The following is a 26340-nucleotide window of genomic DNA, read 5'->3' on the forward strand; positions in this document are numbered from 1 at the left end:
TTTACAGTGTAAACCCGAGTTTCTGCCTGCAGAACTCAACGATGCTTATAAGGAAAACATGACACACCGATACGCAAGAAAACACTCAACCAGACTTTAATCAAAGTATTAATTGGAAAACAAAGGCCGAACCATTGTTATAAGAACTTAGGAGATAACACTGCATAAAGCCAAAATTACACATAAAATACTAGATTAACAGAGAACCGTAAGTTCAGATGCACAGAGAGGGTTTCGAAGATCACAATGTCTCCAAGATCAACCAATATAGAGATGTCCTATTCTTTCCTTCAAAAAATAAGAGATAAAGCCCACTCAGTCTCAATCCCTTTACAATAGCATGCTAATTACATATCTATTGGTTCATTTTAGCAACTAGTTACTAAAACAGAAACTTAGTTATTATGACTAACAGTTCTGCGAGACATCCTTCTCCAGAACCTCCACTATAGCTTATCCATACAACAATTATTACAACATGACCTTATCCCTAGATTCTATCCCTATGCTAAACTAGAAAAGCATGGAAATTGATGGCTAAAGGACCCCACTCCTTCGCCTGTAGATTTTTTTTGGATTTTTGGATTAAGTTTGAAGATTTCTCCCTCTAAGTCACATGCTCCTGCATCACATATAGTATCTTGTTCAACAAATTTTAAAAATCAAGGAGATTAGATCAACATCAACATGTTTTGGAAGATATGACCCAACAAGAGTTTTTGAAAATCAAGGAAATTAGATAAAGGTCACCAACTTTTAGAAGATATGATCCAACAACATTTTTGTCCAAAAAAATCACTTATTATTGTCTTCTTATTATTGCCTCAATACTCCTCTAAAACACATCCTTTTTCTTTATTTTCCTCCAAAATATGAAATTGATGATTGATAATCCAACATGGATTTTTTTCTTCCTCATTGGAAAGGGTCCTGCTCTAATGTTGAGAATATAAACTCAAAATCATAATGCATAGTCTCCACAAGTAAGAAACATTGGAGGAAAATTGACATCAACCATTTGGAAATCTTTGTAATCGATAAAAGGGCCTATCTAGAGAGGAACTAGACTATATAGGGGTGAAAAGTTCCATATACATAGTTCCATTAAGTGTATTTTAAGTTACATTAAGTTAATAATGAAGTGATATTAATTTATTCTCATATGCTAGATTGTTTCAAATTCTTAAGCATCACTGGTAAAGGAAACACATGCAGCTAGATGATCTAGTTATGAATCTACAATCACTGAAGTGGGTATAAAAATGCACCACCTTTAGGTAGGTGGAAACCCACCAACCCAACTATTTAGGCATTACTAGAAAGCGACACTAGGATAGGTCATTTCATCTATCAATGTCCTCCCTCACTGCAATGCCACCATTACAAGTTCTGATCTTTGGGTCTATATCACCAATATGTCATTGTACCTCATCAAGGCTTCAAGAGGTATTAATAGATTTTGCATGAATATACTTTTGGAACCATTGGAATTTCTATAATAGCCAGTGGGTTGGCCATTTGGCACCTCAACCATGAGATTGTCATATGGTGTTAATAAGGGGCCATGGCCAGATAAATAAGAGACTAGTTCACGATCTCCCTTTTCGCATTGAAAGAATATTTGGACAAGATCGTCTATTATAAGATTAGTGTTGAACTCATAAGTAAAGGACTCTATAATTTGTTCAAATCTAGAGATGGAGTGTTTAGGAAACCTTATAAGTACCAATCTAAGACTGCTTAAAAAGATAATTTCTTAGTGAAGAGTTTGGTATTATAAGAAGGATCAAAATCTATGAGCTCAACAATTGGTTTTGTAAACTCTATCACTATATCAAGAGGTCAAAATCTCTAAGCATATGGTCATGGTCACCTATGATGCAACTTTTGAGGTTGATTTTTCTCTACATTTGAGTGAAATAAATTTGACTAACCTTACTCCAATGTTTAATGATGTTGAATATTTGGAGAGTAATATGATGGAATCAAGTATCCAACTCAATATAAGATACGATCCTCATGGGAGGAGAAAATACCCAAAGAAAAGAATATGGAAGGAACCTAATGTTTCATATTTCAATCAGGAGCCTATGAACATGGAAGAAGTGACTTCCTCTTATTTACATCAAGTACTCATTAACATGGGAAGAAGCTTCCAATATAGTATTCTGTTGAAACTCAAAACTAGATTTGAGTTTACCTTGCTTCCAAGACCTACAATGTAGCTCAGAAAGTGAAGGAGGTAACACCCCATCATCTATTTATCTTATTGATTACTTCTTTATATATTCCTCATCTTGCAATGGAGGCCACCATGCCCTATATTTCTTTCCTTCCTCGTTAACAATTCTAGCTAATATTTTTTGTGCTTGCATATTATTTTCAATCACAACATTTGAGCATGCAACTTTAGAGCCCACAACTTTGCCAACCTACACCTGTGATTATTCATTATTGGGAACTTATTTTGAATGAAGAGGATCATGAATGGAAACCATTTCCCGAGTTTCCAAAAGTGATTGAAATGGAAGAGCTATCGATGCCTTGATTTGATCCACTTTGCTTCTTACATTATCCTTTCAAGACAATAAGGATCAATGTGATGAAATCTACAACCATGTTTGTGTCTTTACAACTGAGCTATTGGATAATACCTGGTACAAAACAAATGTATGGGTGTTGTTTTGGTAGTGACAAATTATTTAAAATAAGCAAGTGATACTGACAAAAACATTCAAGAAAAAACAAAAGTACATGGGAAAGCATTAAAATCCATAGAAAGATCCATCACTTTTAATTAACATGGTAAACTACCCCATTACCTTCAACATACATCATATCAACACAAAAATTACATTATATTCCTTAATACACAAATGGACAAGTGCCACCAACTTAAAAATAAAGAAAATTTGCTACAACTTTCCCTACAACATATTAAAGTAATGTCAAAAACATGCCTTTGGTTATAATTAGACTAAATAAAATTGTAGATGCAGATAGAAAATACCAGAAAACAAGATGAGATTCTCTTGCTATATCTGGGTTTTTAATCCCATATTCACTAAAACTAATTGTAAAGCAATTAGACACATTAGTTAGAATTATGCAAAGTTTGGCAATTTCTCTAAGAAGAAGAAAAAATGACCTATTCTTCAAACATGCTCGGTATCATAAACCTTATAACTCATTTCACTCTTCTATTAAACAAATGACCTATTCTTCATACCTGCTCAGTGTCATAAACTTTAGAACTCATTTCACTTGTTCACCTACAAGAAGAGAGAAAACGTAGCAGAGAAAATAAAATAGTGGATTGAACAATGATGGGGAGCTAGTTATGATTCGAATTAGATAATTATATTTCTTTTCATCCATCTTGATCCATTTGGAGTGGAAAAAGTGGATGAATCAACTCAAGGGACCATTTTTACTTGCGGGACCTAGTTTGGCAAAACGGGGTCTTAAGCCTTCTAGGAGCATTTTGAGGCATCAAACGACGTTTTTTGGGGGTAAAATTTGTTGTATCAACACCACACCAATTCATGATATTTTACACACAAAGATATTTCCAACTGTGCAAGAAAAGCATCAATCAGAGTCTGTATGCAAAAGTTATGCCACTCAGAAGTTGACTTTCCTGTTTTCACAACTATAGTTCGGGAGAATGTCACGTCAACCTCCATTATTCATGGAAAAGGGGCTAACCATATGATTATTATGTAAAATACTCTAGAATAATCTATTTTGTAGCTCTAGTTAAGAGTTGATGTAGTCAAAATTAACCACTAGTAGGATATCAGGTTGTGTTATCATCGGGCCACTAGGAGGAAGAGGCATTCCATTCTTTCGAGAGAATTTTATTCCATAGATAAGAAAAGATAGTTAGGAGAGATAGGAGGTAGAGCACATAGAGAGGATTTGTGCATTGTAGCATCCTATGGGCCACAAACATTACTTCTATATACCTTCAGTCATATTTCCAGACAGAAAGAGAGCGAAGCGACTTGACCTTCCAATTGGGTTTTCTCCTGAAAGAGTTTCCCAGAGAGCATATCTTGTGTCTTGTGTGTGTGTGTGCTTATTTTGTCGCTATCTACTTTTCTGCATAATTTCAATTCACATGCATGCACTAATTACAGTTAAATCTACATATCTTAAAGTTTAATAAAATTGTAATAGTGTAGAATCTCATATTTTTAATATAATATTATCAGATCTATTGTGATAAACTATCTAGTGGAATATCCACGACAGTTTACAGATCAGGTTAATTAAATTTTATTTTCTTAGATAGAGGGTGAGGTAGACACTTCTCCTACATTCAAGGGTCATGCAACTCATGTTGACTAAAGTTGTTGGTGTTTATTTTTTTAATATTTTTATATTAAAAATTAAAAAATAAATTAAATAATAAAAAATAAATATAATAATTAAAGTTAAATGAAAATTTTTTTGCATACCCCCATCCTTGCGCTGCCTCCTGCGGCCTCCCCGTCTGGCAGCCTTCTGCTGTTGGGTTCACACAACCTTGCTTCGACCCCCCTGGGTCACCTCCATCTCTTGGCAGCCCTCGTTGAGTGGATCGAACTTGCGCTAAGGGCTGGCACAGGCACCAGCTCTGCTGTGCCCAGCCATGCCATCTTCTGGGGACCCGAATCTCATGAACCTGCCCCTGCCTCCTCCTCCGGAGGTTTCAGCATTCAAAGCCATGATTGCCTCTGGTTGCAAGCGCCCGCCATCAGCGAGTCAACAGAAGTTCGTTAAGAAGCTGGAAACCATTCCTTCGGTAGCACTCCCTGAAGAAGAAACATGCAAAGCAGCATTGAATCTAGCTGAGAGAGGTCTCATAGGCCAGTTCACGGGCCTCTGGCCCTCACCCAAGTCGGTGGAGGACTGGACTCAAAGGAACTAGAAACCCTTAATCAAAGAAGGAATAAAAAGCTATTTCGTAGGCAAAGGTTTTTTTGTCTTCGTCTTCGAAAGTGCAGAGGATAAAAGCCTAATATTTAGAAACAGACCCTATTTCATGGGCCCCCAAGGTCTATACCTCAACAAATGGTCGCCAGACTTTGACCCAGCTCAGGATGTCCCATCTGCTGTTCCGGTGTGGGTGCAGCTCCCCCACCTCCCACTTCACTGCTGGAATCAAAAGTCCCTCCAGATCATTGGCAATGGATTAGGAAAATACATAGATCAAGCCATAAGAAAAGATCAATATTCATGTGCCCGCATCTGCATCAAAGTAGATCTGGAGGAGGGCTTGCCAGAAGCCATCAAACTTACAGTCACAGGATGGACGCATGTCCAAGAGCTGGACTATGAACAACTTCCCTTTAAGTGCAGACACTGCCATGGCTACGGACATTTTGCCAAACACTGCAAGAAAAAGGCAGAAGAACATCCAGGCCAACAAAATGGCGAGCAATGGACTCTAATCCAAAAAACCACCAACCACAAAAAAGGAAACGGGAAAGGTACTTCGAAAGAGGCCCCAAGCAGCTCCAACCCCACCCAAGAAAAGAACTCAAAGGGAAAAGAAAGCAGACAGAGCATCCCAGCTACAACAGTCACTGAAGATTTGGAACAGACAGCACCTCCCACCACCAACAAAGAAGACGGGGAAACGGCACATCTGGAAGCCACTCAAGGAAGCCCTTCCAACCCCTCATACGCAGATGTCACAAGGAAAAAACCAGTGGACAGCTCTGGCTCTTCGGAGGATGAAACCTACAAGCAGCCCACAAGAAAAGTTGGCAGGAAATCTCGCAGAGAAATAAGGGAAGAGGAGGCGGAAAGGCTTAAAACTCAAGGAAGCCAGCCCACAATAGAGATGTCTATTGGGAGAAACTCTAGGAACAGGCCCCCTAAGGGAGGCTCTCAACCCACCCCTGGTAAATAATGTGCCTCGTCTCTTGGAACTGCAGAGGTTTGGGTAACCCCACGAAAGCAGAAGCGGTCAAGGACCTTCTCAAAATAGAACCCTCCGACATCCTCATGCTCCAAGAGACCAAGATAGAGGGGAAAGCCCTTCTAGACATCAGCAAGAAGAAATGGAAGAAAAACATAGGAAGAGCAGTCAGCTCAAGAGGCACATCTGCAGGGCTCGCAACTCCATGGGCAGAAGACCTCTTCCTGCTGAAAAAATCCCACGAGACTCAGCACTGGATCTACACGGAACTAATGCACTGTACAAGTAAGTTGACCATTTCCCTTTTCAATCTTTATGTACCTGTCCTCTACACTGAAAAGAGACACTGTTGGAACTCCCTCTTTGAATTTTTAGAGCAGCGATCCCCAAATAACATCATCCTTGCTGGGGACCTAAACATCGTCTTAAAACCCAAAGAAAAAAGGGGAGGAACCAACAACAGAGATCCCATGCTCCCTCTGGTGGAAGACCTTATACAGCAGTGGGATCTTCTTGACTTCATACCGATCAAAGGGAAGGTCCAACAATAGAGTGGGAGAGGATCACATTTCTGCCCACCTGGATCGATTCCTAGTCCAAGGCACTCTGATGATGAATAAGAAGATTATCACCACCAAAATCCTCCCCAAGCTGACCTCAGACCATAAACCAGTCCAACTCATTCTGGAAGATGAAGAAGACCTGGGACCAATCCCCTTCCGATTCAGCCCTCTCTGGATAGAAAGAGATGGATTCATAGATACAGTGAAAACAGCATGGGCCAAATCTGTCAATGGGTCCTCTAGTTATGTGTGGGAACAGAAGCTCAAAGCTACAAAGTTAGCCCTGAAGGAATGGATAAGGAAACCTGCCCCAAATCCTTCCAGCCAAAGAAAAGAAATAGTGCAGTCTTTAGAGGCATTGCAAGCCGAAATGGAAAGCAGAGAGATCACCTCATCCCTGCTCGATAAAGAAGTAAAAATTCAAAGCTCAGCATTTCGATCTTTCAGAACAGAGGAAGAACACTGGAGAATAAAATCCCGAAGTCTATGGCTGAAGGCTGGTGACTGGAACACCTCCTTCTTCCATCGCCAATACCGAGCAAGACTCTCCAAGAATCACATCTCTGAAATTACAACAGCAGAGGGGCAGATTTGCAAAGGCTTCAGTCAAATAAAAGAGGCAGCTGAAAGTCATTACAGAAGTTTGTATACCGCAGGTAACCAAGGCAACGAGGAAGAAATTGCAGATCTCCTCTCAAACATTCCTCTTCTGGTCAGCCCTGAAGACAATTCCGCTCTCACCCAATCCATCACTGAAGAAGAAATCATTAAAGTCATTTGGTCTATGGATTCGGACAAGGCCCCTGGGCCTGATGGATTTACCATACATTTTTATAAGACTTGCTGGGACATCATCAAAGAGGATCTATTAAAGATGATAAAAGGCTTCATGAAAAAAGCCAAGGTAGGAGGAGGAACCAACTCCACCTACCTCGCCCTTATTCCCAAAGAAACCAATCCCGAAACCTTTGCAAGATTCAGGCCTATATCGCTTTGCAACGCATCATATAAAATTCTAGCAAAGCTCCTAGCTAACAGGATGAAACCCCTGCTAAACAGGCTGATCTCAAGCAACCAAGGTGGCTTTGTAGAAGGCAGGCACATCCTGGATAATGTCATCCAAGTCCAGGAGACAATACACTCAAGCAATCAGCGAAAAGAAAAAGGAATGCTGATAAAGCTTGACATGGCCAATGCGTTCGACCGAGTCAATCGCTCCTTCCTATACAAAGTCCTCCACTCCTTCGGCTTCTCCTCCCATTTTGTCAACCTCATCATTGCCTGCACTGACAATCCCTGGATCGCCCCCCTTGTTAACGGTCGCCCCACCTCCTTTTTCCAAGCTCAGAGAGGTCTCAGGCAGGGATGCCCGCTCTCTCCCTTCCTGTACATCCTGATGGCGGACTCCCTCAGTAGAAAGCTATCCTTCGAAAAATCTTCAGGCTCCCTTCCAGGCCTCAAACCTTCCAATAGCTCTCCAGCTCTGAACCACGCTCTTTTTGTGGATGACTCTCTCCTCCTTGGAGGAGCTTCTGTTCGAATAGCCAAAGCCTTTGATTCTGTTCTAAAATGCTACTGCAGGGTTTCGGGCGCTTCAATTAACAAAAGGAAAAGTGAAGTCTATGGCTGGAATATTGGGCAGCAAGAGCTCACAGGCATCGCCAACATCCTGGGCTTCAACGGCCATGCCCAATGGGAGATGATAAAATATCTCGGCCTCCCCATCACAATTGGGTCCAACAAGAGGTCGTTGTGGATTGAAATCATCGGCAAAATTAAATCAAAAATCGCATCCTGGGGAGGACACTGGCTCACAAAAGGAGGCAAGGTAATTCTGATTAAATCTGTGTTATCGGCTCTCCCAATCTATCAAGCAGCTTTCCTTCTCGCTCCAAAAAGAGTGACAGAACAAATCTCCAGAATTCTACGCGACTTCCTCTGGCAAGGGGGGAAGGGAAACCATCAAAAAATACATCTAGTCAAATGGGATCTGGTTAAACGATCAATTCCGGAAGGAGGTCTGCAAATCCGCGACCCAGCTCTTGTAAATTTGGCGATGGGAGGTAAAATTCTGTGGAAACTTTTTAAGGATCCAAAGCACCCTGTCAGCGAAACGCTGAAATCGAAATATGCCCATAATGTGCCGCTCAGGAATCTGCAGGTAAGCCAAATACCCAACAGCACTCAAGTCTGGAAACTCTGTAACAGAAGTTTAAATCTCTTCAAAGGAAAGGCGTATAAGATTCCAGGTAATGGCAAACACACAAATCTGTGGTTCGATCGAATAATGGACCGAAATCCGCTCTCGGAGGTAGAAGAAATCGCTGAGATAAAAAAATGGCTGGAACGTGTAGGGATCATCAGTGTGTATGACTTATCCAAATGGGAAAGTCACGAAGATTGGCAAGGATGGGATTTCTTCGAAGTCCCTGATCGATTACAACAACAAAAGCATACCCTTGAAGAAATGCTGGAAGAAGCGGCCCCAGTAAATAGAAAAATGAAAGACAGTTGGGGATGGGGGCATTCTGGAAGTTACACTACAGCAGCAGCGTACAACGCCCTTCTGTCAAATAGGAACAACAGCAAAACACCAGAGTTCTGGAAGAAAGTATGGGAACCGCTTGCTCTGCCTAAGGTAAATTTCTTCTTCTGGACGCTGGCTCATGATAAGCTTCTAACCAGAGACAATTTGATGAAAAAAAACATAGCAGGCCCGCACAGATGTGAGCTGTGCAGAAGCAGCTTAGAAACTGCCAAGCATCTCTTCATGGAATGTAAGTTTGCAAAAGAAGTGTGGGGACTCACTCTCCACGAGCTACAAATCATAGTTCCTCCTCACAACTCAGTAGCTGATCTTTTCGATTCATGGAACCAATGTTATCCCAACAAAATTCCCACCAAATCCTTTTGGAGGAAAGTCTGGAACGCCATCCCCAAATTTGTGTGCTGGCAGATTTGGCTGTCCCGGAATGATCTGATATTCAATGAAAAGGCGCATACACCCTTCTCCGTAGCAGCAAAGGCTAAATCTTTCCTCCTAGAAGCAGTGCAACAACAATACTTTACAGATGATCCACTGCTTCTCCCTGAAGAAGAGAGGTGGTTGGGCCCCCTCTACCCCCACCCACGGAAGCAGCTATCAGCCCCTCATGCAGTAAATCCGGCCTGGCGCAAAAGAGACTCCGAAGAAACCTTCCAAGAATGGTGGAGAAAGCAAAAAATTACAACAATATTCTTTGACAGAGCCTCCAAAGGCAATCCTGGGGTAGCAGGAGCTGGAGGGGTCATCTATGCCCCAGATGGAACAAGAAGGGACAATTTTTTTTGGGGAATCGAGTAGAAAACTAACAATCAAGCAGAGATCCTAGGCCTCCTCAAAGCTTGTCAAATCGCCAGGGACAGAGGAGACAAATAATTCCAAGCTTTTGGAGACTCAGAGATCATAATAAAAAAATTAAACACGGAAAAATTGTTCACCAATGCAAGCCTCAACAAAACTCTAAATAGACTGAAGAGAGTTCTGCTTGATTTCGACTCCTAAAAATTTCTCCACATTCTCAGAAGTTTGAATAGTGAAGCAGATCTGATGGCCAACAAGGGGTGCACTCTTGGGAAAGGTCAACTTCTCACAAATGACGAAAGCTCATTCCATTCCTGCAATCCATGAGGAAGTGGCATTTTGTAACAGCTCAAAAGACAGCATTAGAAACAGAAACATAAGTAATGTACTATTGGCTGCCATGGCGTAAGTCCAAAATTTCCATCAAATAAATAAAATCATACCCATTTGAGTTAAAAAAAAAAAAAAGTTAAATGAAAAAAAAAATTGAATTGCTAAGTGGGGCTTTCATGGAGAAACTCTCCACATGAAATGATTGTGTTTTGAATCATTTTGCTAGAATTTTTTGTTGCTTAAATGATTGCTAAAACTACTATTGTTGGGTATGAATCTTCAACCCAAACATCAGACTCTTCATATAGCTCTTAGGATCTCACTCAAAAAATTTCTAACCAAGGTTGTAGACATGTCAATGAAAGGAAGCACGCCATGTCCTAATTGCTTCTACATGCCTCCATTGTTTCCCTAATGTCTTAACTGCATGTGCATGGCTCCATTGTTGCTCAAATGCCACATTGATGAAGCAGAGCATGTAGAGAAAATATTAAGATGCAGAGAGAAAATACCAGTTGGTTGTTCAAAACACAAGCGACATCAAGAAGAAACATGATTGGATTTGGAAGAAAGGTATGGAAATCTCTCATAACACATGATGAACATCTAACTTGAGTTTGCATGTCTTTTTCACTGAGATTTCGATGAGGCACTTAGGTTAAGTTTTCATGGTCAGATGCTTTCCCTGTTTGCATATCATTGCATTATCGCCATAGGCTTTTCTGGGCATCTTTGCAATACATGATGGTTCACTAGGGTAAGTTGTGGATCCGAAACTGGACCTACCTTTTCCTTTTCGGGTGATGCCTCTACTAGTGCATTTTTCCTGTCATTTAATAGGTACAACTAGGGTGTGGGTGGTAGACATCATTAAGAGCTGCCGCTAAAAAAAAGAATATAATAATTTCCATTAGACTATGTATCTAAAACTTGCTAGCAAATTATATACAAATATGAATTCTTGAATTAATATATGGGTTAGTATTTTCATTATGATAAGCCTAGTAGAAGTTGTTATTATTCCAAAGGTCAGGAATGTCATTTCTCTAAGGAAAAATATTAGCTATTGTTCTTAAATTGTATGACCACCTACTTCATAATATAAGTAGATTCAATAAGAAAACGCTTGACATCCACTCACGTAGAATGAGGTAAGTGTGTGTAAGGAACGAGGTGAGTAAGTATAAGTAAGAATGTGATATCATGTCATATGGGTGAGATTAGAAATGGGATGAGACCAGGAAAGAGGGCATGAGTCTGGCATACTTTCTTTCTTATTGGCCGATGCTTAAGAAACATTTTTTCCACTAAGTGTTTCAACATGAGAATGCCTAAAACAACCGTCTAAGTAGGACAAGGTCGAGTTTAGGAAGGAGAGCCAAGACTGGAGGTGAAGACAAAAAAATATCTTTATTTATAGTTTTCTTTTGAAACATATATCAAGAGTGGTTTGATTGATTTGCTTATGAAAGGAAATAAAGTACTTTAGTGAAATCCTAATATGTCATGCCATGAGGAAGTAGACATGAGGAAACAAAAGAAGTGTAATGCAACCTTGACCCTTTGTCTGTGCAGAAGGTAGGTTCCTTAATTGATACTTTTATTTTATGAATGAATTATTAAAGCTGTTAATGAGGCCTACACCAATAAAACCCTTTAATTATAGTGACTTTTGTATTTCCATTGTGATATTCAAAATATATGCCTACCTTGATTTCTTGCATTCACATATTGACATTGTTTTTCTTTTGTGCTTTTGTTAGCAACATTGCACCCCTATATTGCATATACATGTATACATGTATGTAGTTGCATGCATGTATATATATTTAATCAATGTCTATACCATGAAATATTAGTGCATCTGAAGAACTTACAGAAAAAGAAGAAATAAATAAATAAATAAATAAATATTTTTTTTCACCTTTTTTAGTTTCCATAGATTAGAAATGAAAAAAAATAAAAATAGAAACAATGAAAAAAAGACCAACAAACTCTTTGTATTGGACATGCTACAATATAAAAATGACATAGAATTATAGGCATAAAAAACCAAATAGTATAGAAATTTACCAAAACATTATTTAGTGATGTTATAAGTCTAGTCATTGTAGGTTGCTCTGTAACAAGCCTTAAGGAGGGGCTCTAAAAAATCTTTACCAATATATAAAAGCTTTTTTTTTTGTAGAGCTTACATTTTCAAGATATCTCGGCTTCTGTGCAAGATGTGTGCAATTTTGTTTTTTTTTCAACTTGGTGTTCCTTGAAGATGTTCATGAACATGTGATAAATTATTATTATGCAGAGGGCTCTAAGAAGGAATAACCAATACATAAAAGATTTTTTCTGTAGAGCTTTCATTTTCATGATATGTCAACTTATGTGCAAGATGTGTGCAGTTTTGTTTCTTTTTCATCTCGGAATGCCTTTAAGACGTTCACGAACAAGTGATAAATTATTGTTATGTAGAGGGCTTAACTAGTACATAAATGTTTTTTTTTTTCTGTAGATATTGCATTTTCAATATATGTCGGCTTATGTGCAAGATGTGTGCAGTTTTGTTTTTCTTTCAATTGGGCATCCCTAAAATATGTTCATGAATAATTTTGATAAATTATTGTTATGCATGTTTAAAATATTGTGATGCAGAGGTAGTGATGGGTGGGAAGAGGTGGTGAAACAGTGCCAAAGTAATGCATATATGCACATAGCCATGTGGAGTATGTGACAACTCAAGATGACAACCAGCCACTTTGTGCAAGATATAAATTATGTAAAACAAACATTTAATGCTAATGAATTAATGCTAGCATTAATTTTAGTTTGAAAAAATAGAAATGATCTGAACCCTTTAAACTGAAGAAATTAGTGGAGAATATAGAGTAGTGTCTCAAGATGAAGCCAAATAAAATAGAAAAAAATATTGATTAAAAAAATCATTTTATCTACTTAATAAATTTAGAGAAAATGTTTTATAAAATTACAAACGAATTCAATTTAAAAACGAATTAGTGTTAATGCGATAATTTGATTACCAATAATCCTATTTCATAAATGACAAGGACTAATTAAAAAAATTACAATTGGTATGAAATAATAAATTTGTAATAAAATCAACACTCAATTATAAACATTGCACTCTTTCTACTCATATAATATGATACTAAAATGTAAATTAAAATTTATAATAGTACTGTAACGTTGGTTACAACCCAATAATTATAAAATTATTTTCGAAAGGTTACAATTTAATAATGAAGTTTTAATAGGTGAAGAGAAAGGTATTGTGGGAACATTACACCATTGTAAAAGTTAAAATAAAAGGATGGTGGTGGTTAGTGTGGAAAAGAAATAAATTGAAATGGTTTATGTAATTATTTTGAAAATAAGAAATATTTGTACAATGTTAAGTGTTTTGTTTATTAACATAAGAGACGGTAGACCATCTCTTCATAGATTGTTTATTTGCAAAATGAGGTTGGATTGAAATTTCTGAACTTTTATTTTAACTTGTTAGGGCCTACGTTAATCATAGATATTTGAGGTTTAAAGTTTCTTTATGTTAATTGGGGAATTTGGAGGTTTGGAAATTTTATTTTATTTGAAAATAATTTTCAAAAAGTGAGTTGAGTTTTCCATGGGTTGTATAGAGTATGGTTAGAGTTTTTTTGAATTTGAGATCAAGTCCTTTCTCAAAAGTCTTAAATTAAAGTTGTTTTATCTTTCGATTTCATTTGATTATGGGGTTTGTTTCATGGGGTGAGCCATAGTCTTCTACCACGTTTTGGCACATGAATGGTCTTTTTTTAAGTGAGAAGCATTATTTTTGTTTTAAGTTGGGTGTCGGGAAGGTACTAATGCAAGAGTTAAACTCATAGTTATATTGGGTATCATGCAATTTATCATACAATAGGCTATTATTCATCTTTAGTTGGCTAGTAACTCGAAGGTGATCTTAGAAGGTACCAATGCAAGAGTTAAACTCATTGTTATATCGGGTATCATGCAATTTATCATAGCGTATTATTCATCTTTAGTTGGGTAGCAACTCTAAGGTGATCTTAGATTGGTTTAAAAAAAACTAATCCATACATCTAATGATTCTTGAGGAGTGGCAACAAATGATTCTTAAAGAGTGGCAGAAAAAAGCTAGAGAAATTTGTAGCAATTTTAAAGCAATCTTGGATTGGTTTAACAAAAACTACATAGATGCCTTAGGGGTGGCTTTGAAAAATCAAAGAGATCCCTGAGTTATTTATTGGTCTTTATCACATCATATTTTAGGGTATTTAATACATAAGCAAATTGTTTTTTTTTCAAAGGATGCAACCCTCTTGGATGAAGGCTTAACCCTCTTGAACGAAGGGTTATGTGTAATGGAAGATAAGCAAATGGTCTTTCAAAAGATGCAGCCCTCTTGGATGAAGGCTTATTGTTCATGGAAGAATTTCTAAAATGTGTTTATTTTTTTTATATTTATATTTTTTTCATTAATAATTTTTTCTAACTTTGTAGTTTTTAAAAATTACGTTTTTAATGGTTTGAACATGTTTCAATTAGTTTGAAAACTTTGTTTGGAGAACCAATATATGTATATTTTGATTTCTTTAAAATAATAAGCAATTCTTATATATATATGAATGGCTTATAATTCTTTTATTTCATAATAAAAAGGGAATGTAAGCTTTTTATACAACATGAAATAATATCTATCTATATATATATATAAAACAATCTGAATTTCCCGGATGCGGGTGCTAATAGTTTTAATGCCGCGTGTTAATGGAGTTAAGAGGCATGTGGCTTGTCACATGGGCCTCTGTCAGCCCGGACAAGCCACGCCACTCCACGACGAAGGCTCCTTAAATTCGCCGGAAGGCGAAGCAATGAGCGAGTCTGCAATGGTTTATGCGGAGGGGAATGTCGTTAGTCTGTCTAGTCGCTTGCAGGGGAATGCTGTGGGAATGTACAGTCGTTTGCAGGCGCCATTCAATGCGCTGCAACATCCGAGGAGTATGGGAGCTATTAAGGTTGCTACCCAAACCACTCTGCCGCATCTCAAGCCGTTTGAGTGGGTGATCGCTTGGTGTAAGGTTTCTCAAGGAATTGCTGGTGTGGGAAGCCATTGTCAAATGTCAAGGGAGAGGCTCAGGATGAGCAGTCGCAGAGGAGGGTCACGGGGTCGTTCTGCCTCTCAGAGGCCTGAGATATCACCATCCTCTTCAGTAGAGATTACCTCTGAGCAAAACAGGCCTCCGGGCAGCAATGTTAGAGGAAGCTGGGGCATTCCGGAGTGTGGTCACACGGAACACCCGGCCATTCGTTACAGAATCCCCTGTGCATTTGCAAACAACACTCTGATAGTTTCGGTCACCGTGGAGCATTGCAGCAGTATTCGGGGGCGCTTGGAAACTGTGAATGTTCCGAGGGTTGATATGGAGACTCCCACTGTCGACTTCAGGCGTCCAGTTCAGAAGGATGAGGCCGGCCCCAGTGAACCTGTTCAGAGGAGCTCGTGCCAGGATAAGGAAGATTCGGAAAAGCTCAAGGGTCCTGCAAAAGATGAGCCTCACACCACGGATGAAGATTAACTCAGAAGACGCCAAGTCTGGGCAGCAAGGAATGAATTTCTCTGACCATCTCATTTTGCTGTTTTTGTATATTTGTCATGGGGTTTATGCTCGCAGTGTCGGTCCAAATCACCATAGTCTCAGTCCACGCGTCAGTCAACATGTTCACCGTGTCGTTTTCTATATACATCGTGTCGAATTATGTTCACCGTGTCAAGTAATGCATCCATCGTGTCGATTTCTGTATACACCGTGTCAAGTCATGAATCCATCGTGTCGAATACTGTATTCACCGTGTCGAATCTCTCTGCAAGGTTAGCAATGACTGATATCTTCTTTGAAGAAACAGGGCTTCGGCCCAGATGTAATTTTTGTTGTAATTTTGACTTTTTTGTAATATAATTAGCTCAGTTTTATCGAGAAAAAAAAAAACAATCTGAATTGCTTATAATTTTTTTATTTCATAATAAAAGGGAATGTAAGCTCCTAGTACAACATTCTCTTATTTCATAAGAAAAGGGAATCTAAGCTTTTCCTCAAACTAGAATTGATAAAGAATTGACATAACCTTTTTAATATTTAATATAAATTTTAGGCATTGTTTAAGAAGTTACAATTTTGTATAGAAAGTTATTTTTCTAGGAATTTAGCTAATTTTTCTTTTTCAAAAAATATAATCATATGAGTGTTTAAATCTTTGTTTTGATAGTGAAAATGGTTTCAACACCATCAAAAACCTCTAGAGAACCCAAAATCTTGAAGCTTAGACAGCTATAATCGGGATTTCCCAAATTTTTGTTTGTTTTTTGTCAAAATCTAGCTGGAATTTCCATTATTTTCTGGCCAAAACTGTGGCCTAATTAGACTACTCTTAAATTTTATGGCAAAATGTCACTTACAACATAGTGTGAAACTCAATTAATCTACCAATTTTTAAGTGCGACTTTTTGAAAAGTTTTCCTATTTATTTCTTGATCTAATTTGTTTAGAGAGATTCCTTGAAATCAAAAGTTCAATGAGTAAAGTCTTCACAATTATAGTGCCCCAGGGTTTTGAGGGACTGAATCTATATATACAATAAAAATCAGTTTAAACAACACAAATAAAAATTCAACTAAATTTTTTTACTGTGCCAAAAATCTGCCAAAAAAAAAAAATCCAAAAAATAACCATAAAAACTACTAACCCCGTATTAAAATCATTAAAATCATAATCATAATAAATTAATGGATAATCGAAAACCATCTAAATTGCCTACTTAATTTATTGTATCTGACCTGTAATGTAGACACCTTGCAATTTCTTTAAATCCAGAAAAAATTTGATGATGAATTCAGCTTACTACTCTTCGTCTCATATAACTTTTAATTGTGAAGAAATGACAACTCACCAAAAAAAAGATCGGAAAACAGAAGTTTGGGGGACAAAATGTAAACATTTTTCTTTCATACATTAACCCCAATATCTGAGTAGGGCAAACAAAACTTGAACGTGGAACAACACAAACTAATCTAACCTGGGGAGAAACGACTTACCTGCGATGTCGCTAGAGATGCTTCGATGAAAGAATGCAATATCAGTGCCAATATGAACAATAGATTGCTTCCCATCCTTCTCTTCTTTACAAATGTTGCCATCTTCAACATGTTCACTCCTCCAATTGTCTGCGCACAGCGCCGTCGTTTGTTGCCGTCCTCACTATGTTCACTCCTCCAAGTTCCTGTGCACAGCGCAGTTGTTTGGAGGGCTCCCGCCGCCTCCTCAGCTATTGTTTTATCTGTAAAAATAGGGGAAATGCCTCCGGCTAAAGCACCCACAAAAACTATTATGCGACGCCGTACTCTAACAAGAATTAAGCGTTTTGCCCTCGAATTTGGGCCGTTACTGGAACTTTCATGATTGCTAACCTGGCCGGCTATAACTGATATAATGGGGCCGCAATACATTACGAATTTACGACCACAATTGTAAATGTTCCGACAGCCATGCTTGAGATTGTGATGAATTCTGTTTGGTGTCGTGTTGCAGCGGAAATTTGGGTCTGAGCTCCACAGGCGTCGATTGGAATAAGATTGATGACAGGTTCTGTAGGGCGCGGACTACAGAGAGCTTGTACTACACTGTACTACTACTACTCAGTACAATACCGAAAAAGCCCTAATGAGGTACGACAAATTTCCTGCTCCACTACCAGGAACGAATGTATGTTCGACAACCGGTAAGGGTCTTTGTTTGTTTTAATTAATTTACTCGCGCACTTTCTCATGCAAGTAATTGCCTTTTTAAATGCTAATGAATTAAGTTGAGTATAAATTATAATTTAAGTTTATTGAAGAGATGCATGTTCCAATTTGTTTATAAACTATACAACATATATGAATTAAAAATAAAAATAAAAAATTATGGCGGTTGAATGCTTCTGATATAATTTTTTTATAACTTTTTTTAATGATTCTTTGAGATAAGCTTTTACCAACCTTAATATTAAAACATTTCATTCCACGTGCATTAAACTTCTTAATGATATTTATAATATATTGTTAAATTTAAATCTATGGTGTATGGAAGTGGTGAATTTTATAGTTTAGGATGAAGAAGATATTTCTATATATAAAATATATTTTTTTTAGAATTTTTTAAATTTAAGTTATTTGTTTATCTGTAAATCTTAAAATTATTAATTATAAATGACACAAAGAAATAGTACAGAGATAACCAATAAAAATCAGAAAAAATTATCATTATTTTATTATAAGGGATAGGTGGTTTTTTGTAAGCAAAGTGTCCTCTTATTAACTTGATTACAAATAGTTTTGTATGGAAACAACACAATATTATTAGATATTGCTTTCTTTTTTTAGGATTCTGAACTAATTTGCATGAGAAAAAACAAATATATATTTTAGAAACATCAAATACATTATTAGATGTTTCCTTCCTCATTATGAGTTGCCTCAAAAAGGGTACATATTTCTTGGTTGCTCAATTCCTCCTATTTAGAGCTGGAAGTGTCCCTTCTGCTGCCACCAAACGAGAAAAATTATGGTGAAGTGTTTGTGTAGTCATCCATTTTGACTATGTCGATATGTGTCCCTTCCCAACTACAATGTAGGATATGCATATCTGCTCGCGAGATGTCCTCATCTTGGAATCGAGAATCACATCCTTTAGTAGGGGATGCTCAAGATCAGGATTATTATCCACATAATGTTGAACTATGATTGATTCCTCAAGGAGAGGTGATTCAAAGAGTTTCAGATTGTTAATATTTATCACATCGTGGATGCCTAACTGGGAAGGAAAATCCAAGTGATATGTATTTTCTCATGTGATCTAGAATAGTATAGGGATCATATCATAGAGGATGTGGCTTATGGCATTGGCCCTTGAAGTGTAGTTTGTCCAACAAGATCCATGCATGATCTCCTGGTTGAAATTAGAAGGGTGTGTGATGTTTGACGTGCCTTTGTTTGGCACGATCCTAGGCATCTTTCAAAGCAATACTTGATAAGTAACAAGAGCAATGTTGATAACAAGCTTTGAGAATATGGTATCATTGAAGACCTTTCATTTTTTGAAAACTTGTGTGTGTTGATGGTTATTGTGACATGTCAATGAGATATGCAACTCAATGTTTCTTCCATTCTTATATGTTGTTACATGTCTAATGTTTTTGAGACGCGGGAAAGAGGAAAGATAGAGAGAAAGCTCAATAAGATTAAAAGTCCATATTTTGTTTACAACTACCACGTATGGTCCGAGGCATAAGTGAGAAAGTTTTGGTCATGCATTACCTCTCTAGTGCTATTCAAAAAATGATATGGAAACTAATGATGTTGTTACACATAGTTTGTGTGGAAAATATAGAATATATGTGTAGCATTGATAAAATTTCAAGGAAAATAAAGAATGTTGATAGTATACACAAAATAAAGTATGTTGCATGATTCCCTAGAGTGCATTCTCACTCTCATGTCCAAGAGTGATTTTCCAGTGATTGCTTTTGGTCCTAGCAATGAACCACCCAATATTGTCATTGTTCATGGTATAAACCACCAATAATTTAACAGTACTATTCTTCTCATTAGGATGTCCAAGATAGGGAGGTTGGAGAAGGGCCCTTTCATGTTGCATGAAATAACAAATTGGGGTTGAGATAGAATTAGAGTTTCACAACACACTTGCCAATAAGTATGTCAAAGAAAGGAAAATACATAAATTTTTGGTTTGTTGAATGAGATGAAGAGAAAAGGATGTGCACTAAATGTGGTTTCATACACAAAATTGATCATTCTCTTTGCTCAGTAGAAGCCTTAAGGCACTTTAAACATATGAAAAGGAGTATATGCTTTCCAAATGTGGTGACATATAGTATCTTGTTCAATAAATTTTAAAAATCAAGGAGATTAGATCAAAATCACCATGTTTTGGAAGATATGATCCAACAAGAGTTTTTGAAAATCAAGGAAATTAGATAAAGGTCACCGACTTTTAGAAGATATGATCCAACAAAATTTTTCTCCAAAAAAATTACTTATTACTGTCTTCTTATTATTGCCTCAATACTCTTCTAAAACACATCCTTTGCCTTTATTTTACTTCAAAATATGAAATTGATGATTGATAATCCAACATAGATTTGTTTTTCTTCCTCATTTGAAAGGGTCCTCCTCTAATGTTGAGAATATAAACTCAAAATCATAATGCATAGTCTCTAGGAGCAAGAAACATTGGAGGAAAACTGACATCAGCCATGTGGAAATATTTGTAATCGGTAAAAGGGCCTATCTAGAGAGGAACTAGACTATATAGGGGTGAAAAGTGCCATATACATAGTTCCTTTGAGTGTATTTTAAGTTCCATTAAGTTTTAATGAAGTGATATTCATTTATTCTGATATACTAGATTGTTTCAAATTCTTAAGCATCACTAGTAAAGGAAACACATGCAGCTAGATGATCTAGTTATGAATCTACAATCACTGAAGTGGGTATGAAAATGCACCAACTTTAGCTAGGTGGAAAGCCACCAACCCAACTATTTAGGCATTACTATAGAGCGACACTAGAATAGGTCATTTCATCTATCAATGTCCTCCCTCCTCACTGCAACGCCACCATTAGAAGTTCTGATCTTTGGGTCTATATCACCAATATGTCATTGTACCTCATCAAGGCTTCAAGAGGTATTAATAGATTTTTCATGAATATACTTTTGGAACCATTGGAATTTCTACAATAGGTAGTGGGTTGGCCATTTGGCACTTCAACCATGAGATTGTCATATGGTGTTAATAAGGGGCCATGGCCAGATAAATAAGAGACAAGTTCACGATCTCCCTTTTCGCATTGAAAGAATACTTGGACAAGATCGTCTAGTATAAGATTAGTGTTGAACTCATAAGTAAAGGACTCTATAAGTTGTTCAAATCTAGAGATGGAGTGTTTAGGAACCTGATAAGTACCAATCTAAGACTGCTTAGAAAGATAATTTCTTAGTGAAGAGTATGGTATTGTAAGAAGGATCAAAATCTCTGAGCTCAACAATTGGTTTTGTAAACTCTATCACTATATCCCTAGAGAGGTCAAACTCTCTAAGCCTATGGTCATGGTCACCTATGATGCAACTTTCGAGGTTGATTTTGCTCTACATTTGAGTGAAATAAATTAGACTAACCTTAATCCAATGTTTAATGATGTTGAATATTTGGAGAGTAATATGATGGAATCAAGTATCCAACTCAATATAAGATATGATCCTCGTGGGAGGAGAAAACACCCAAAGAAAAGAATATGGAAGGAACCTAATGTTTCATCTTCCAGTCAGGAGCCTATGAACATGGAGGAAGTGACTTCCTCTTATTTCCATCAAGTACTCATTAACATGGGAAGAAGCTTCCGATATAGTATTCTGTTGAAACTCAAAACTAGATTGGAATTTACCTTGCTTCCAAGACCTACAATGTAGCTCAGAAAGTGAAGGAGGTAACTCCCCATCATCTATTTCTCTTATTGAATACTTCTTTACGTCTTCCTCATCTTGCAATGGAGGCCACCATGCCCTATATTTCTTTCCTTCCTCGTTAACAATTCTAGCTAATATTTTGTGTGCTTGCATATTATTTTCAATCACAACATTTGAGCATGCGACTTTAGAGCCCACAAGCTTGCCAAACTACACCTATGATTATTCATTATTGTGAACTTATTTTGAATGAAGAGGATGATGAATGGAAACCATTTCCCGAGTTCCCAAAAGTGATTGAAATGGAAGAGCTATTGATGCCTTCATTTGATCCACTTTGCTTCTTACATTATCCTTTCAAGACAATAAGGATCAATGTGATGAAATCTACAACCATGTTTGTGTCTTTACAACTGAGCTATTGGATAATACCTAGTACAAAACAAATGTATGGGTGTTGTTTTGGTAGTGACAAATTATTCAAAATAAGCAAGTGATACTGACAAAAACATTCAAGGAAAAACAAAAGTACATGGGAAAGCCTTAAAATACCTAGAAAGATCCATCACTTTTAATTGACATGCTCAACTACCCCATTACCTTCAACATACATCAGATCAGCACAAAATTACATTATATTCCTTAATACACAAATGGACAAGTGCCATCAACTTAAAAATAAAGAAAATTTGCTACAACTTTCCCTATATCATCTTAAAGTAATGTCAAAAACATGCCTTTGGTTGTAATTAGACTAAATAAAATTGTAGATACAAATAGAAAATACCAAAAAACAAGATGAGATTCTCTTTCTATATCTGGGATTTTAATCCCATATTCACTAAAACTAGTTGTAAAGAAATTAGACACATTAGTTAAAATTATGCAAAGTTTGGCAGTTTCTCTAAGAAGAAGAAAAAATGACCTATTCTTCAAACATGCTCAATATCATAAACCTTAGAACTCATTTCACTCTTCTATTAAACAAATGACCTATTCTTCATAACTTCTCAATGTCATAAACTTTAGAACTCATTTCACTCATTCACTTACAAGCAGAGAGAAAACGTAGCAGAGAAAATAAAATATTGGATTGAACAATGATGGGGAACTAGTTATGATTCGAATTGGATCATTATATTTTTTTTCATCCATCTTGATCCATTTGGAGTGGAAAAAGTGGATGAATCAACTCACGGGACCATTTTTACCGGCGGGACCCAGTTTGGCAAAACGAGGTCTTAAACCTTCTAGGAGCATTTTGAGGCATCAAACGACATTTTTTGGGGGTAAAATTAGTTGTATAAATGCCACACCATTTCATGATATTTTACACACAGATATATTTCCAACGATGTAAGAAGAGCATCAATCAAAGTCTGTATGCAAAAGTTATGCCACTCAGAAGTTGACTTTCCTATTTTCGCAACTATAGTTCGGGAGAATGTCACGTCAACCTCCATTTTTCATCGAAAAGGGGCTAGCCGCATGATTATGATGTAAAATACTCTAGAATAGTTTACATTGCAGCTCTAGTTAAGAGTTGATGTAGTCAAAATTAACCACTAGTAGGATATCAGGTTGTGTTATCACCGGGCCACTACGAGGAAGAGGCATTCCATTCTTTCGAGAGAATTTTATTCCATAGATAAGAAAAGATAGTTAGGAGAGATAGGAGGTAGAGCACACAGAGAGGATTTGTGCACTGTAGCATCCCATGGGCCACAAACATTACTTCTTTATACCTGCAGTCATGTTTCCAGACAGAAAGAGAGCGAAGCGACTTCACCTTCCAATTGGGTTTTCTACCGAAAGGGTTTCCCAGAGAGCATATCTTGTGTCTTGTGTGTGTGTGTGTGCTTATTTTGTCGCTATCTACTTTTCTGCATAATTTCAATTCACATGCATGCACTAATTACAGTTAAATATACAGATCTTAAAGTTTAATAAAATTGTAATAGTGTAGAATCTCATATTTTTAATATAATATTATAAGATCTATTGTGATTAACTGTCTAGTGGAATATCCACGGTAGTTTGCAGATCAGGTTAATTAAAATTTATTTCCTTAGATAGAGGGTGAGGTAGACACTTCTCCTACATGCAAGGGTCATGCAACGCGTGTTGACTAAAGCTGTTGGTGTTTATTTTTTTAATATTTTGAAATTAAAAATAAAAAAAATAAAAAATAAATATAATAATTAATAATTAAAGTTAAATGAAAAAAAAAATTGAATTGCCAAGTGGGGCTTTCATGTAGCAACTCTCCACATGAAATGATTGTGTTTTGAATCATTTTTCTAGAATTTTTTGTTGCTTCAATGACTGCTAAAACTACTATTGTTGGGTATGGATCTTCAACCCAAACATCAGACTCTTCATATAGCTCTTAGGATCTCACTCAAAAAATTTCTAACCAAGGTTGTAGACATGTCAATGAAAGGAAGCACGCCATGTCTTAATTGCATCTACATGCCTCCATTGTTTCCCTGATGTCTTAACTGCATGTGCATGGTTCCATTGTTGCTCAGATGCCACATTGATGAAGTAGAGAACATAGAGAAAATACTAAGATGCAGAGAGAAAATACCAGTTGGTTGTTCTGAACACAAGCGACATCGAGAAGAAACATGACTGGATTTGGAAGAGAGATATGGAAATCTCTCATAACACATGATGAACATCTAGCTTGAGTTTGCATGTCTTTTTCACTAAGATTTTGATGAGGCACTTAGGTTAATTTTTCATGGTCAGCTGTTTTCCCCGTTTGCATATCATTGCATTATCGTCATAGGCTTTTCTGGGCATGTTTGCAGTACATGATGGTTCACTAGGGTAAGTTGTGGATCCGAAACTGGACATACCTTTTCCTTTTCGGGTGTTGCCTCTACTAGTGCATTTTTCTTTTCATTTAATAGGTACAACTAGGGTGTGGGTGGGTAGACATCATTAGGATCTGCTGCTAAAAAAAAATATATAATAATTTCCACTGGGCTATGTATCTAAAACTTGTTAGCAAATTATATACAAATATGATTTCTTGAATTAATATATGTCCTAGTATTTTCATTATGATAAGCCTAGTAGAGGTTGTTATTATTCGAGAGGTTAGGAATGTCATTTATCTAAGGAAAAATCTTAGCTATTGTTCTTAAATTGTATGACCACCTACTTCATAATGTAAGTAGCTTCAATGAGAAAACGCTTGACATCCACTCACGTAGAACGAGGTAAGTGTGTGTAAGGAATGAGGTGAGTATGTGTAAGTAAGAATGTGATATCAGGTCATATGGGTGAGATTAGAAGTGGGATGAGACCAGGAAAGAGGGCATGAGTGAGGCATACTTTCTTTCTTATTAGCCGACACTTAAGAAACATTTTTTCCACTAAGTGCTTCAACATGAGAATGCCTAAAACAACCGTCTAAGCATGACAAGGTCGAGTTTAGGAAGGGGAGCCAAGACTGGAGGTGATGACAAACAAATATCTTTATTTATAGTTTTCTTTTGAAACATATACCAAGAGTGGTTTGATTGATCTGCTTATGAAAGGAAATAAAGTACTTTAGCGAAATCCTAATATGTCATGCCATGAGGAAGTACACATGAGGAAATGAAAGAAGTGCTAATGCAACCTTGACACTTTGTCTATGCAAAAGGTAGGTTCCTTAATTGGTGCTTTCATTTTATGAATAAATTATTAAAGCCGTTAATGAGGCCTACACCAAGAACACCCTTTAATTATAGTGATTTTTGTATTTCCAATGTGATATTCAAAATATATGCCTACCTTGATTTCTTGCATTCATATATTGGCATTGTTTTTCTTTTGTGTTTTTGTTGGCAATATTGCACCCCTATATTGCCTATACATGTATGTATTTGCATGCATGTATATATATTTAATCAATGTCTATACCATGAAATATTAGTGCATCTGAAGAACTTACAGAAAAAATATTTTTTTTTCACCTTTTTTTGTTTCTGTAGATTAGAAATTAAAAAAAAATTTAAAAAAAATAGAAACAATGAAAAAAATACCAACAAACTCTTTGTATTGGACATGCTACAATATAAAAATGACATAGAATTATAGGCATAAAAAAACCAAATAGTATAGAAATTTACCAAAAACATTATTTGGTGATGTCATTAGTCTGGCCAGTGTAGGTTGCTCTGCAACAAGCCTTAAGGAGGGGCTCTAAAAAAGCTTTACCAATATATAAAAGCTTTTTTTTGTAGATATTACATTTTCAGGATATCTCAGCTTCTGTGCAAGATGTGTGCAATTTTGTTTTTCTTTCAACTTGGTGTTGTTCCTCGAAGACGTTCATGAACATGTGATAAATTATTATTATGTCGAGGGCTCTAAGAACGAATAACCAATACATAATTTTTTTTATATAGATCTTTCATTTTCATGATATGTCACCTTATGTGCAAGATGTGTGCAGTTTTTTTTCTTTTTCATCTGGGGATTCCTTTAAGACGTTCACGAACAAGTGATAAATTATTGTTATGTAGGGGGCTCTAAGAAGGCTTAACTAGTACATAAATGTTTTTTCTGTAGATATTGCATTTTCAAGATATGTCAGCTTATGTGAAAGATGTGTGCAGTTTTGTTTTTCTTTCAATTGGGCATCCCTAAAATATGTTC

The 26340-nt window shown here is 36.8% G+C and overlaps 1 protein-coding gene across 2 annotated transcripts in view; it reads right to left on the minus strand.

Moving 5' to 3' along the window:
• The window catches only part of LOC149155446 (zinc transporter 11-like), a 149419-nt gene extending 131519 nt beyond the window's left edge, over positions 1 to 17900 (minus strand). For both annotated transcript variants that reach the window (XM_089445525.1, XM_089445524.1), the window contains exon 1: positions 17256 to 17900. In XM_089445525.1, coding sequence (XP_089301651.1) covers positions 17256 to 17666 — 411 coding nt within the window. In that variant the 5' untranslated portion in view covers positions 17667 to 17900. The remainder of the gene's footprint in view (positions 1 to 17255) is intronic.
• Between the last annotated feature and the right edge of the window lie 8440 nt (positions 17901 to 26340).

This window comes from Pinus tabuliformis, chromosome 9, assembly GCF_031772625.1.
Source record: "Pinus tabuliformis cultivar Carrire ecotype Pingquan chromosome 9, CPIR1, whole genome shotgun sequence".
NCBI classification, from domain to species: domain Eukaryota; kingdom Viridiplantae; phylum Streptophyta; class Pinopsida; order Pinales; family Pinaceae; genus Pinus; species Pinus tabuliformis.